Source organism: Solanum dulcamara, chromosome 10, assembly GCF_947179165.1.
Source record: "Solanum dulcamara chromosome 10, daSolDulc1.2, whole genome shotgun sequence".
Taxonomy (NCBI): domain Eukaryota; kingdom Viridiplantae; phylum Streptophyta; class Magnoliopsida; order Solanales; family Solanaceae; genus Solanum; species Solanum dulcamara.
This window is the reverse complement of record NC_077246.1, coordinates 72,072,196-72,084,760: the sequence shown is the minus strand read 5'-3', so window position 1 is coordinate 72,084,760 and position 12,565 is coordinate 72,072,196. Positions and strand designations below refer to the sequence as shown.

The following is a 12,565-nucleotide window of genomic DNA, read 5'->3' as shown; positions in this document are numbered from 1 at the left end:
AACCTCCACCTTTTTGGTGAAAGCTCTATTTCTAAAAAAAAAAAAATGATGTAAGGCTAACATAGATTTCAAGCAAGAGGAATTGTGGGGGGGGGGGGGGGGATTGGCTTGACACATTAGCTCTTTAATCGGTTTTAGTTTTTCTTTATAGTGTATAGTATATTATATAATAGTAAGTAATAAGCACTGAAAAGGCCAACTTTTAATTTCTAAATTGAGTTAAGACTTAGTTTTATTGGAGTTTTAGAGGGACCAACAGAGAGTGGAACATTTCACTGGTTACCAATATTTTTTTAATTTTATTTTTGGTATTTCATTACTCTTACTTTCTTATTCTTCAATTTTATCATTTCTTTGATTTCGATTATCGTATAATCTGTTGTTGTTGTTATCTTTCTTTTTCAGTGTGAATTCTTCATTATTTTACTTACTTTACATACTTGATTTTAATGCTTTACTTCATGAGTTGATGGTCTATGCCTCCCTACCATTTCAAGATTGCGTACACATCATGCTCCGTAGATCTCACTTATAAAATTACATTAAGTATGATATCGTTGTTTTTTAGCCAACAAAAGATTGACATCTCAATAACCATTGCCCCATAATTGAAACCCCACAAAGATAGATCTATGTAGTATCCAAAGATTTAGAATGTATTGCTCTTTATCACTTTCCAATTTTAATAGTCCATCAAACATGATGTCCATTTGTGAACAAGTTTGCCCTACACATCACCAAATGTGATATAAACATTTCCCAAGAACCATTGCTCATTGGACCATCACGTCGCGAATTTAGAATTTAGACGTTATAAACTTATTTTTCATATTAAGTTATATTCAGAAGCACTATTTTTTATTGGATTACTAAACTCATGATTGAATCCGCCACCTTCAAAAATACAAATATGTAACCAGGATTTAATGTTGTGTTTTCTTTTTCACACCTTCAACTCCATCATTCTCACATAGGATAAGGATACTCCAATTGATAGGTGTATTATATGGGATGTCATTGTATGTGACCCCTAAATTTGCATTGATTTATCCTATTTCATTTTAATTGAAACTTGGTAGGGATAATTATTCTTTTTCTTTTTCTTGTGGAGTAAGGGACAAGGCGTTTGAAGAACTACTCATTTAATAGTGTTATCCATTTAATATGATATATATAAAATCTTATCCTTACCTATCATATTATGTGTTTCTACATTCTTCTTGTTTTGTTGTCAAAGTGTACTAGCTCCATTAATTGGGATACGAGGACCTAAGAAAATGGAGATTGAGTACACTATATAAAAAGGGTAGTCATTGAAAAAAATACACTATTATTTTAATATACAAAATTTGTGGTATATATCCAGATCAATTTTTGTATACGTCAATTAATTTTATAAAATGCTTATTATTTCTCATTAGCAATTTTGTCCTCTAAAAATTTAGACGGATAAAAAGAAATCAACCTAACTAATACACATATATACCCCTTTCCATTTTCATTATTATAGTCTTTGTGGTCACCAATTTCTTGATTGGTTAAGTGGTTACTTGTTTCAATCACTTTTTAACACCTTGCTTTAGGAATTTGGTGAACTTTTTTGGAGTTTGTTAGGATTGCTACATTAGTTGAAGCTTTTTGGATTTGTTAGGATTTTGACTTAAGTGGGCAAATATTCTCCAATTGCAAAAGAGCTTCATTCACTAAGTCTTAGAAATTATATTACTTTATCCATAAATAATTACAATGACATATTATACTACTAAGGTGCACTTAGGATTGATCTCATTGGATGCCACTTTGAAATAACATGTCAAAAATACATAGGTTTTCAACATCATCTTTTTGAAGAATTAAACGTGTTTGATTCAAGAAAGTTCCTATAAAAATAATGTGTCTCCCATTATTACTCATGATTCATCAAGTTATTTTATATATTATATATGATAAACTAGAGGAACTTTTTGTTCTTTTGTCAATTGTTTGATGAATGATGATGGTGCCTGGGGGTGGGGTAAGAGGGTTGGGGGGGGGGGGGGTAAATGTATAATGAAAGACACATGCGTGACCTATGCATGTCGCAATTTTTCTTGCTTAAATTAAAATTTTAATTTGATTTTTGAGATTTATTCTAAGACAAAAAATATTCCATCATTAGATATAGAAAAAAGACCAACACATGACTTCTGCAACAATTATGTACATTGTCACTAATTCAATCTTGGGGTCGTTTGGTAGTAGATTTGGAGATGAGTTATGTAAATATTACATTTTGTATAAGTAATATCACGTTTAATTTTGTAGTTGGTAAGAGATAAGATAATTATGTATAATATTAATACGATGTTTATTAGTTTGCAATTTAAAAACCCGCATAACTAGTATATGTATAATTTATTAGGATATCTATATATTATTCATGCATAGAATCTATGTATTGAAAATGTCCTCCATTATTATTAGTAGTATTGTTATTATTATTATTATTATTGGCGAGTAATAACATACAACAACACACATCTATGTTCCAAGCAAGATAAGTCAACTACATAAATTCTCACTGGTACTCCATGGCCCATGCCAAGTTAAATTCATTTCATTGGAAACCCAAAGTGTGTTATTCCATATTTTATCATGTTATATATTAAATATTGATCAAACTACATGAAAGTATTATAGGGAAACCCTGAGATTGTTACCGTGCATAGACTTAAAAGCTCGTTGATCAAACTTTTCGAGAGTCAAAAATACTTTTTTTCACACACAAAGGTGTTTTGCTTAGGGTATAATGACATTTGATTATTTACAAGTTCTAATAGATTAATCATGCCAGATTAATTTGATTTGGTACTATTTTCATTTTATATATCTAGTGAAATTACTCGTGCAGAATTAGCTGATAAGTTGACACAAGTTTTTCTTGATTCATTGTTTACTGTCTATGGCATCGCCACAACAACAAAGTCCGTAAAATCCCACGAGCACGATATGAAGAATCTCCCTACCCCTACCTTATAGAGGCAGGCAAAGAGGGTTCCAAAAGACACTCCGCTCAAGTGCAGCTATTGCATCACCATAGAAAAAACAAAAATTATAGTCGATTTTCAACACATGCATGCACTGTAATGCCTACAAAAACCAATTTGTGAAGCATCCAATTGATGCACAATACAAAAGATTGAACAAATGAAGTAAACATTGAAGTTCAACTTTCTCATCATACTCATTTTTCCAGGCAAATGCTTGCTAGTTAGTTGCAGAACCATGGTTAATACTTGGATGGACATTATACTAAACTCACATTATCTAACTCACATCGACGTTCTAAAATTCATGTTACAAACCATTAAAACCAAAACTAGAATCCTCCGAAAATATCAGAAAAACTACTATAGCAGTCAGGAAACTTTACAGCAAATGTTCTTGCAGTAATCGAAAGTGCAACACTATATTAGCTCTGCATAGCATCTGCATTAGCATGATAGTTTTCCAGCTCCTTGTCAAGATCTTCTGCTGACTTCTCAACGCCATTCTTCCTACCCCTACCGCCACGACCGCGTCCTCCACGTCCACGTCCACGTCCACGACCACGCCCACGACCCGAAGTATTTCCCAAGCCACCATGGCCCCTTTGACTATACAATGAGATTAAAAAAAGAAGTTTAGAAATACCAACAAATTGTTTAAGAAGCACAATGTGATCACTGATCCCAATATATCAGACTTTCAAGCATCTCTTTCCTTTATCAAGGGATTCATCTAATTATTTCATTTCCGCAAATAACTATCATTTCAATTTGATGAAATGATCACCTTCATTTACTCGTATATATAACTTCAATCTAGACATGTGCGATTATAGGCAGAACAAAACATGCTAAAAATTTCAACTTCCGAAAAAGTAACACTAAGCCATATCCACATCTAAAGTACATTTGATTTGCCCATCCAAAAGAGATCTCTTAATTTACACGGCATTACATTGTTGAAAAGAAAGAGATTGCACTATCAAAGCAAAAATAAGCTGTGTAACTTATGTTTTATGTGATAAGACTTTAGAACTTGCGACAAAAATTAGATCTCAAAGCTCCCATAATAGAAGATATAGTCTGCGAACAACTCAAAATGGAACGATAGTCATCCAATTAGCTATGCATAGAGAAAAAGTTCCACTATCTGATATCTGTTAACCATCAACTTTATTACTTGCCTTAAAATGAGAAATCCGTCATTCTACTAATAAATAGCCCTAGGGCCGGTCTCCGAACAAACATGTCTAACTTCCCACCACAACCCAGTAACCACACATCCAAAGAATAAATAACCATGCACATGAGAAACTCACCTTGAACCACGATTAGCAGCAGATGCAGCACCTCTTCCACGAGCTGAGCCCGGCCTACACAAGACATAGGTTCACTTTTAACTTCCAAAATTATATTGAAAAATTCACCAATAGCAGCACATACTTTGGAGAACAATATTCCTATAAGACGACCCCAATCAAAACTACCACATCCTGCTAAAAATTTTACTACAAAAAAGCAAATGACTCCAACATCAATTTTTCTAAAAACTAAAAAGTTTGTCAAAGCTAATAAGAGGCTAAAACAACATTATCTGCAGCACTTGTTATTTGGCGAGAACACAATACCAAGTGCAAAATATTCTTTGGTAGTCCATACTGCATCAGTCTTTCAGACAAAGCTGATGCTGATACAAACTAACAGAGGTACAAAGAGAGAACAAAATTAATATTACGTACACCATGACAACTGTCCTTCCATTTGCTCGTCCAACATCTACACGGGCTGATAAAGAAATGTCCGGCTTGGGAGCGACAATTTCTATCTTCATTGGCTTCCCATCCAACTGAACATTGTTGTATCTTTTAAGTGCTTGATATGCATCACTCCTTCTAGCGAAAACCACCTCCGCTGAGCCCTATAAGTGATCAGCAATAGTAACTCAAAACTATATAAGCATACTACAAGAACAACTGGAGTATTTAATCCAAAAGAAACAATAACTGACCAGCCAATACAAGGACAAAAGACGCAGAAAAACAGTGTCGAACCAAGTAATTAAGTATCACTACTCCTTATACCTTCCACAATCCTATTATGTATTTTTTTGGGGGGGAGGGAGGGGGAGGGGAGGGGGGGGGGTATGCAAGTTCCTTGCACAACTGATTCTACCTTAACTACCTTGCAACTTCAAACAAAATGATATCTCAAATCAAATAGAAGATATGATGCAATGCTTTGACCCAACACAATTATACCAAGATAAGAGCTCAACATGAGTGGGGGCAGCCCGGTGCACTAAAGCTCCCGCTATGCGCAGGGTCCGGGGAAGGGCCCGACCACAAGGGTCTATTGTACGCAGCCTTACCTTGCATTTCTGCCAGAGGCTGTTTCCAGGCTTGAACCCGTGACCTCCTGGTCACATGGCAGCAACTTTACCAGTTACTCCAAGAGCTCAACATGAGTAAGGCTCTTATTTAGAAAGTAAGGGGAAATGTTGCAAGTTGAAAGCAGCTTCCAGATGTGGATCTCATGTATTACTTTGACTTACCGAAAACAATGAGGGCCATCCTTAAGTGGACAAATTGAGATAATAGAGGATACGGGTTACGCAAAACTTCTGGTTTATTCATATGCAGAAATTTATTGATGCAACTATGTATGACAGATTACAAGATAATATTTTATTTAGGATGACTCCTATATTTCTCAAGTCTTGTAAGGCTGTTTCCCCCTTTAACTGAACTTCTAATAATAAAAAATCAGAAATTGCATTTCTAACCACGTCAAACTTCAACCAACTCATAATTCTTTCTTTCTCTCTTCCCCCTAACATTCTGTGACTCCAATCATTTGGAGTAACCTTTTTTGTGGATCCATAAGCCCATACTGACATGTAATTAGTTTGAAACTAGTGCAGCTTATTTATCACTGACAGATGAACTTGTGCATGTGATGATCAAGTAGCACGAGTTTATGGTAAATGCAGAACTCTGATATCAATTGGCGAAGATCAACTTACACTTGGACGACCATTTTTGTCGAAATGGATAGCATATCGTATCAGTTCACCCATCTCAGAGAAGAGTTCCTGTGTAGAGAGTCCTTTTTAACAGATCTTGAAAGATATCTACTGAAAAAAGTATATATGTGAAAGACATGCTCAAGGTATACCCTTATATCTGAATTTGTTACTCCAACATCTAAGTTGGAAACATACACCTTAGTGCCACTCTCTAATCCTGATGATACCCCTGCAGCTCTAAGACTATCTTCAAGCAAGCCATTCTGCCATGGTAAATTCTTGGTTCTGCGGAAAGACTGAAGCAAGAATGCCCAAAAGATATCCAGGTGGAAAGTTAAAAGTCAGCATACTACCAAAAATAAGACAAATAACCATTCTTCAAGATTAAATCAGATATCATCAGTTTCCCATTGAATTAGGAAGAGTTTCTTACGTCGAATTGCTCAAAATACAATGTAACCTAATAGAGAAAGGGGAATGAAGTATGCAGAAAAAGTGTTGGTGGAATGGAGTATTTGACCAACTGCACATCAACACGTCCTTAAACAAAAGGTGAGAGCTCCACTTTTGATGTTCAGTGAAGGAAGCCACTTTTGCGAAAAGGCCATGAACTAGATAGTAACAGAAGATCTCGATACTGTAGCAATTCCACATATTGCAGTAGGATCCATCAGGACAATTGCAAACTCCCTTTTAGACCAGTGGTGAGAAACTAGAGCAATTGCTATTAGATAGTGAGGACAAGAGATGGTTAACAAAATACAACCCTCTAGATGTTATGGAAATTAAATGGTGAAAGCTCTTTAATTTTTCCAGTTATTGAAGCACCTCTAGCAACATGCTACAAAGAAGCCATGTATGCCAGAACAGGGCCACCTGAATATTCCATTTTACCAAAATCCATTGCAAATTCCTCGGAAAAACCCCATTCAAATGGAAGAAGTTCGAGGATCATCGATACTTGCACTACCATTTCAACAGCTTATAATGGCTGAATATATACTTTCTCCTTGGAGCCAAACATATCAGTATCTCTTGTATGTCAATTCTAAAGAAAATATATGGAGAACCTTCAGTTTCATTTCTAAAGCATATCAAATGGTCAAGGAAATGCAAAAGACTCCGACAGTTTTGAGCTTGCCTTGGCAATTCTGTTGGCAGATGGCCGAGCATTTACACCAAGTGCCCCTTTACGAGGAGCTCCTGTTGTTCTTCCACCTCTAACTGATCCTCCTTGCCCTCTTCCACGCCGGGCCCTGCCCTGTCCCCTACCTCCTTTCTCACTATTTCTCCTACTTTTTATCATATCATCAAGAGTCATATCCAAGGAAGCCATGAAGTATTCAGACCAATAAACCGGCAGCAAAAAGAACAGTCTGTAGAAAAGGATAAAATAGTTATAAGTATTTGTTAGTAAGTTTGAATGTCACATAAATAGCTCAACCAGAAAATTGTTAGTTCAAAATAAATACTCAAAACACAGATGATTGCTAAAATGGACAGCATCAGTGACAATGTAAGTTTTATATCAACAATGTAATCCAATTCAGCACAGATCAGCAGTAACAATGGACCTAGATAATCAACACCAAAAAATTGCATAATCTAATTATTTGTGTGGTACATCTGCTCCCATGTTTAACTCAAAGGATTTATTCTATACAAATATTGAATAGATCACATATCAATGACCCAAATAGATGGCAATTTGATTATTTACCCATCTGAGTCTGATAGATTCTATTTTTCTCTTTCTTCAATAGAAAGGAGGTTGGGACGGACTTTTTATAGGGATTCAAGCTTGCGAAATGCTTTATCATTCTTACTGAAGAGTAAAACTCAACTGGCTTTTGACACAGGTGCGAAGCAAGTCTATGCGGAAAGGATAGGAAAAAGCTCTATACGATACACGAGTTGTGGTTTCGTGGATTCATTGATTAGTACACCTCCGGTGCTGGTAAGGCCGGGACCGTGGTCGTCCGCATAAGCATCGCCTCTCGATCCAATCCATTTCTCTACATTCATCAACTTAACAACAACATACCCAATAAACCCCCAGTGTGTCTAGGGAGGGTCGAGTGTACACAACCTTACCCTTATCTCTACCTTTATAATGCCACAAGATGGGGATCTGGGAAGGTAGAGTGTAGGCAAAACCTTACCGCTTACCCCACCAATACATCAAGAAGGTAGAGAGGCTGTTTACAAGGACCCCCAACGTATATCAAAGAACATACCGAAGAAAAGAAATATAATAACATTTGTTCTTCCGCTTATTGAGGAAAAATTATAGCCATAATAATACATAAATCTTTGCCAATCATTATCTATTTACAATAGCAACCAGTCTTCAATTTATACCAGAATATGAATTAGATCCATGAAAAACTAGGGCAAAAGAAAGGAAAAAAACATCAAACATGAGCTAAATACGCATGTAAATCAGCACACAGGTAATTCATCCATAACAAAACTTGAACCTTTACAATCAATGTTACATGGACTCCCCTAAACCGATTCAAACCCGACCCAGATGCGTAAAAATCCGATATGGGTATCTCCAATTTTTAACTAATTGAAGAATCCACACAAGAATCTGAAGCAAAACAGGTACATACAAACAATACAAAAGAACGATCCATATAACAAAAACGAGAAGAACTGAAAACTTACCAAGATCTGAAGCAAAAGACCTAAAATTGAACGAATCTGGGATTCTTGAAGGAAGATGAAGAGAAATACAGGAGAAGAAGGTGAAGAGGATGGGAGAAAAGTGTAAAGATTGATGTTTTTGATGGGGAAAAGTGTAAAGATATGAAATTTTGATGGTAAAGATCGAATTTTTCTTCAATGAGATTGAAAAAGATTTGATCTAGAGGGAGATCTACTAAGGAATTTTGGGTGAAGATTGAAATTTGTTAGCAGTTTTTAGGGATATGGTTTTTGTACAGAGACGGTGGCCAATGGAAGAAGACTAATAAGGATTAAGGGTGGGGGTAGGGGTAGAAGTAGGGAGTGGGGTGGTCGGCCCATCATTGTTAATGAAATTGAAAGATGGGCTTTTTGATAGGCCCAAATTCATGTAGTTTATTGCCTTTTGATATTTGTTACCAACGTCAATTATTGCATTATTTTGTTGTTGTTGTATGAATGCTATGTCATGTTTTTCTAATTAGATGTCATTTTTTTGTGCTTTTGTATTTTCTTTTTCATAATTGGTTTGATTTGCTGTATTTGAGTTAAGAGACTTTCGAAAACAACTTCTTTGCCTTGATGGGGTAAGAATAAGATTTGTGTACACTTTATATTCTTCAGACCTTGCTTATGAAACTGTACTGAATATGTTATCAAGTTCTTGCATGGACTACCCCTATTTCGGTGTAGTCTTGATAACACTGAATATGTTATCAAAGATCTTTCGGAAACAACTTTTCTGCCTCCATGGGATAAGGGTAAGATTTGTGTATAATATTTTTCAGATCTTATCTATGAAATTACACTGAATATGTTATCAAGTTGTTGTTTGGGCCTTAGTTGCTAGATTAGGGCTTGAAATTGGGAGTGTAGCCAGTTTGGGCCTTATTATTCATCAAATGGGTTTCTGTCCCAGATGTTGTCTTTTTTGGGCCTTTGCTTTCTCCAATCTTTTGGAGTCCATTCATTTCGATGTAATTTGTTAGCCTTAGCACAATAGAGAGAGAAAATTACAATCATGTCCTTCAAATGAGTTGGCCTTTAATTATTGATACTCATAATAAAGGGTGGGTAGATGAAGACTAGTCAAGAGAAGGACATAAGGACTTTTAGGTTGGAAAGCTTCTAAAAAGGAGTGTCTGTGACATCTTAGACAAAACACATATCAGAATATCAGAATAAGAGAGGAAAAAAATGAAGAGTTTTATAAGGTATATCACGAGTTCACATGGCATACGCATTTTTGAACTAAATTTTGATGTAGCTAAAGGGAAAAATATGTGAGGCATGTTGGGCCAACAATGTGTCATGATCGTGACAAATATAGTATCAATGAAAAGGGGCCTAAAATATCCTCGAACTATTAAAAATGGTATAAAAATATTCCTCATCCATCTATTGGGCCTAAAATGTCCTTGACATCCACCTTTAGGTTCAAAAATAATATTTTCTTTAACGAAAATGGACATTTTAGGCTCAATAGATGGATGAAGAGCATTTTTATACTATTTTCAATAGTTCGAGGGCATTTTAGGCCCTTTTTCGTAATTAAAAGTCTGTTAAATAAATTTTAATTTATAATTAATTTTAAATAATTAAATTGTAACCAATAGATGGCCAACACGTGTTTAAAAAAATTATTCAAATTATTTAATTAAAATTCTTTTAAATAAATTTTAATTTATAATTAATTTTAAATAATTAATCTGTAATCAATAGATGGCCACCACGTGTTTTAAAAAATTATTTAATTATAATTTTGTTGAATATATTTTAATTTATAATTAATTTTAAATAATTAAATTGTAACCAATAGATAACCACCACATGTAGGGCTGCTTATCGGCTGGATCGGATAGATTATTATGCTTAACAATTTGACTTAACGGTTATCGGCTTTTAAAAGTACTAATCCGCTAGCCAACCTATAAGATATCGGTTGGTTCGGTATCGAATTAGCAATTATCGAACGGTTATCGGGCGGTGTATTGGTGGTAACATGTAAGCTACGATATATAAGTCCCTGTATTTCAATCAACAACCTAAAAATAAGTTACGATATCGATAATCAATTTTGTACCAATAGTTTAATAACGCCAAAATCAATGAAGCACACACCAAAATTAACAGAAATAATCAAAGTAGATTCGAAGCCGATTTAGACATAAAGTGAGGATTTAGCACATTAACATAAAGAATCAGTGAACCAAAGATCTGAAACCTCAAAGAAATTCATGTTTTAGCCAAAATTCACAACAAGAGTAAACATCATCAAAAGAACATATCGGAAAATCAATAGACAGAAATGACTAAAAGGACCAAGAAGGCTGGAATCATTGGAAAGTATAGTACCCGTTATGGTGCCAGTCTGCGTAAGCAGATTAAGAAAATGGATGTTAGCCAGCACAGCAAATACTTTTGTGAGTTTTGTGGAAAGTATGCAGTAAGGCGGAAAGCAGTGGGAATTTGGGATTGCAAAGATTGCGGCAAGTCAAAGCCAATGAGGAGTACAATCCAAAGACTGAGGGAGCAGACTGAGAGTTAGAGAAATCGTCCCCTTCTGGTGGTTGTAGCTAGGGCTGAACACGAAAAATCAAAAAATCGAACCAAACCGATAACCAAACCAAATCGGGAAAAAAACCCGACATTTATTTGGTTTGATTTGGTTTGGTTTTTAAATTTAAAAACCGACTATATTTGGTTTGGTTTTGGTTTCAAGTCTAAAAAAAACCGAAAAAACCGAACCAAACCGGCTTTATATATACATATTTTAAAAATTAAATTTGTATATATATGTGTGTGTATTTTAATTTTTTTATGAAAAAAATATAATTTATATTGAGTTTTTATATTTTTGATCTTGGGCCATTCTTTTGAATTATACTAAATAAAGTAAAAATAAATAAAATGTGGACTTCATACGCAGAAAAGCTACTCACAATTACAAATAGTAAAACTTTAGGTGAGTCATTCTCTATTATTAAACATGTATGCGTCAATCTTGGCTAGTAGCTACTGGCTACAATGAAATTTATAATAAGAAAATACTTTTGAAATTTATTTTCTGTTTATTCAAATAGTGACTATAAGGTATTTTAAAAACCGACAAAAATCGAAAAAAACAATAAAAACCGACAAAAACCGAATAGTAAAAACCGATATAGTTTGGTTTGGTTTGGTTTGACAATTTGAAAAACCGACTCAATTGGTTTGGTTATTTTTTAAATAAAAACCGATCCAAACCGAACCGTGAGCACCCCTAGTTGTAGCTTATGATTTGTCTACTTGTTTCGACAAGTTTTTCAATTTTGATTAGCACTTACCTGATTAGGAATGCTATAAAGAGTAGTTGATTCCCTTCTTGCTAATTTCTGAACTTGTATTCTGAGCTTCTTTGGAATGCTGTCCTTGAGGGGGTCAAGATCTCATTATACTGTTTCTCCATGGCTTTTGTAATTGCTCTTTCTACATTAGCAACAGCCTATATATAACATCAGCAGAGAGCATTATCAGCAAACAGAAGGGTCATAAAACACATCAAGCATTGGTCTAAATGTTCCCTGGATACCAAAATAGAGCGTACATTCTCCAGAATGACTGTGTACTGAGGCCAACGGTTGATCACTACTTCATACTCGGTTAATATTTGTTTGTTTTTTTCGAACATTTCTTCAACAAAAGGAGAAGTCGAATAGTTTGTAACTGTTGGGGGGATGAAGCACCACAACTAAAGTTTGATATGACAAATAATATGAAAATAAATTGGACACGAGAATTTTACATGAAAACCTCTCTAACTGATAGAGGGGAAAAACCACGG

The 12,565-nt window shown here is 34.8% G+C and overlaps 1 protein-coding gene across 1 annotated transcript; it reads right to left on the bottom strand.

The window, feature by feature from the left end:
* Positions 1–3,284: 3,284 nt before the first annotated feature.
* LOC129870103 (THO complex subunit 4D-like) lies at positions 3,285–9,018 on the bottom strand. The gene is made up of 7 exons (XM_055944706.1): positions 8,725–9,018; positions 7,193–7,427; positions 6,201–6,347; positions 6,049–6,117; positions 4,766–4,944; positions 4,346–4,399; positions 3,285–3,635 (listed from the first exon to the last, which is right to left on the bottom strand). The coding sequence occupies exons 2-7, from the start codon at positions 7,385–7,387 to the stop codon at positions 3,452–3,454; spliced, it is 828 nt and encodes a 275-aa protein (XP_055800681.1). The 5' UTR covers positions 7,388–7,427; positions 8,725–9,018; the 3' UTR covers positions 3,285–3,451.
* Between the last annotated feature and the right edge of the window lie 3,547 nt (positions 9,019–12,565).

What these genes read in the sequence shown, in the direction of transcription:
- LOC129870103 (XM_055944706.1), bottom strand. Translation starts at nt 7,387, where the DNA reads ATGGCTTCCTTGGATATGACTCTTGATGATATGATAAAAAGTAGGAGA. An exon ending in CTGCCAACAGAATTGCCAAG is followed by an intron (nt 6,348 to 7,192) that starts GCAAGCTCAAAA and finishes TTCTTGCTTCAG; the next exon opens with TCTTTCCGCAGAACCAAGAA. An exon ending in TAACAAATTCAGATATAAGG is followed by an intron (nt 6,118 to 6,200) that starts GTATACCTTGAG and finishes CTCTCTACACAG; the next exon opens with GAACTCTTCTCTGAGATGGG.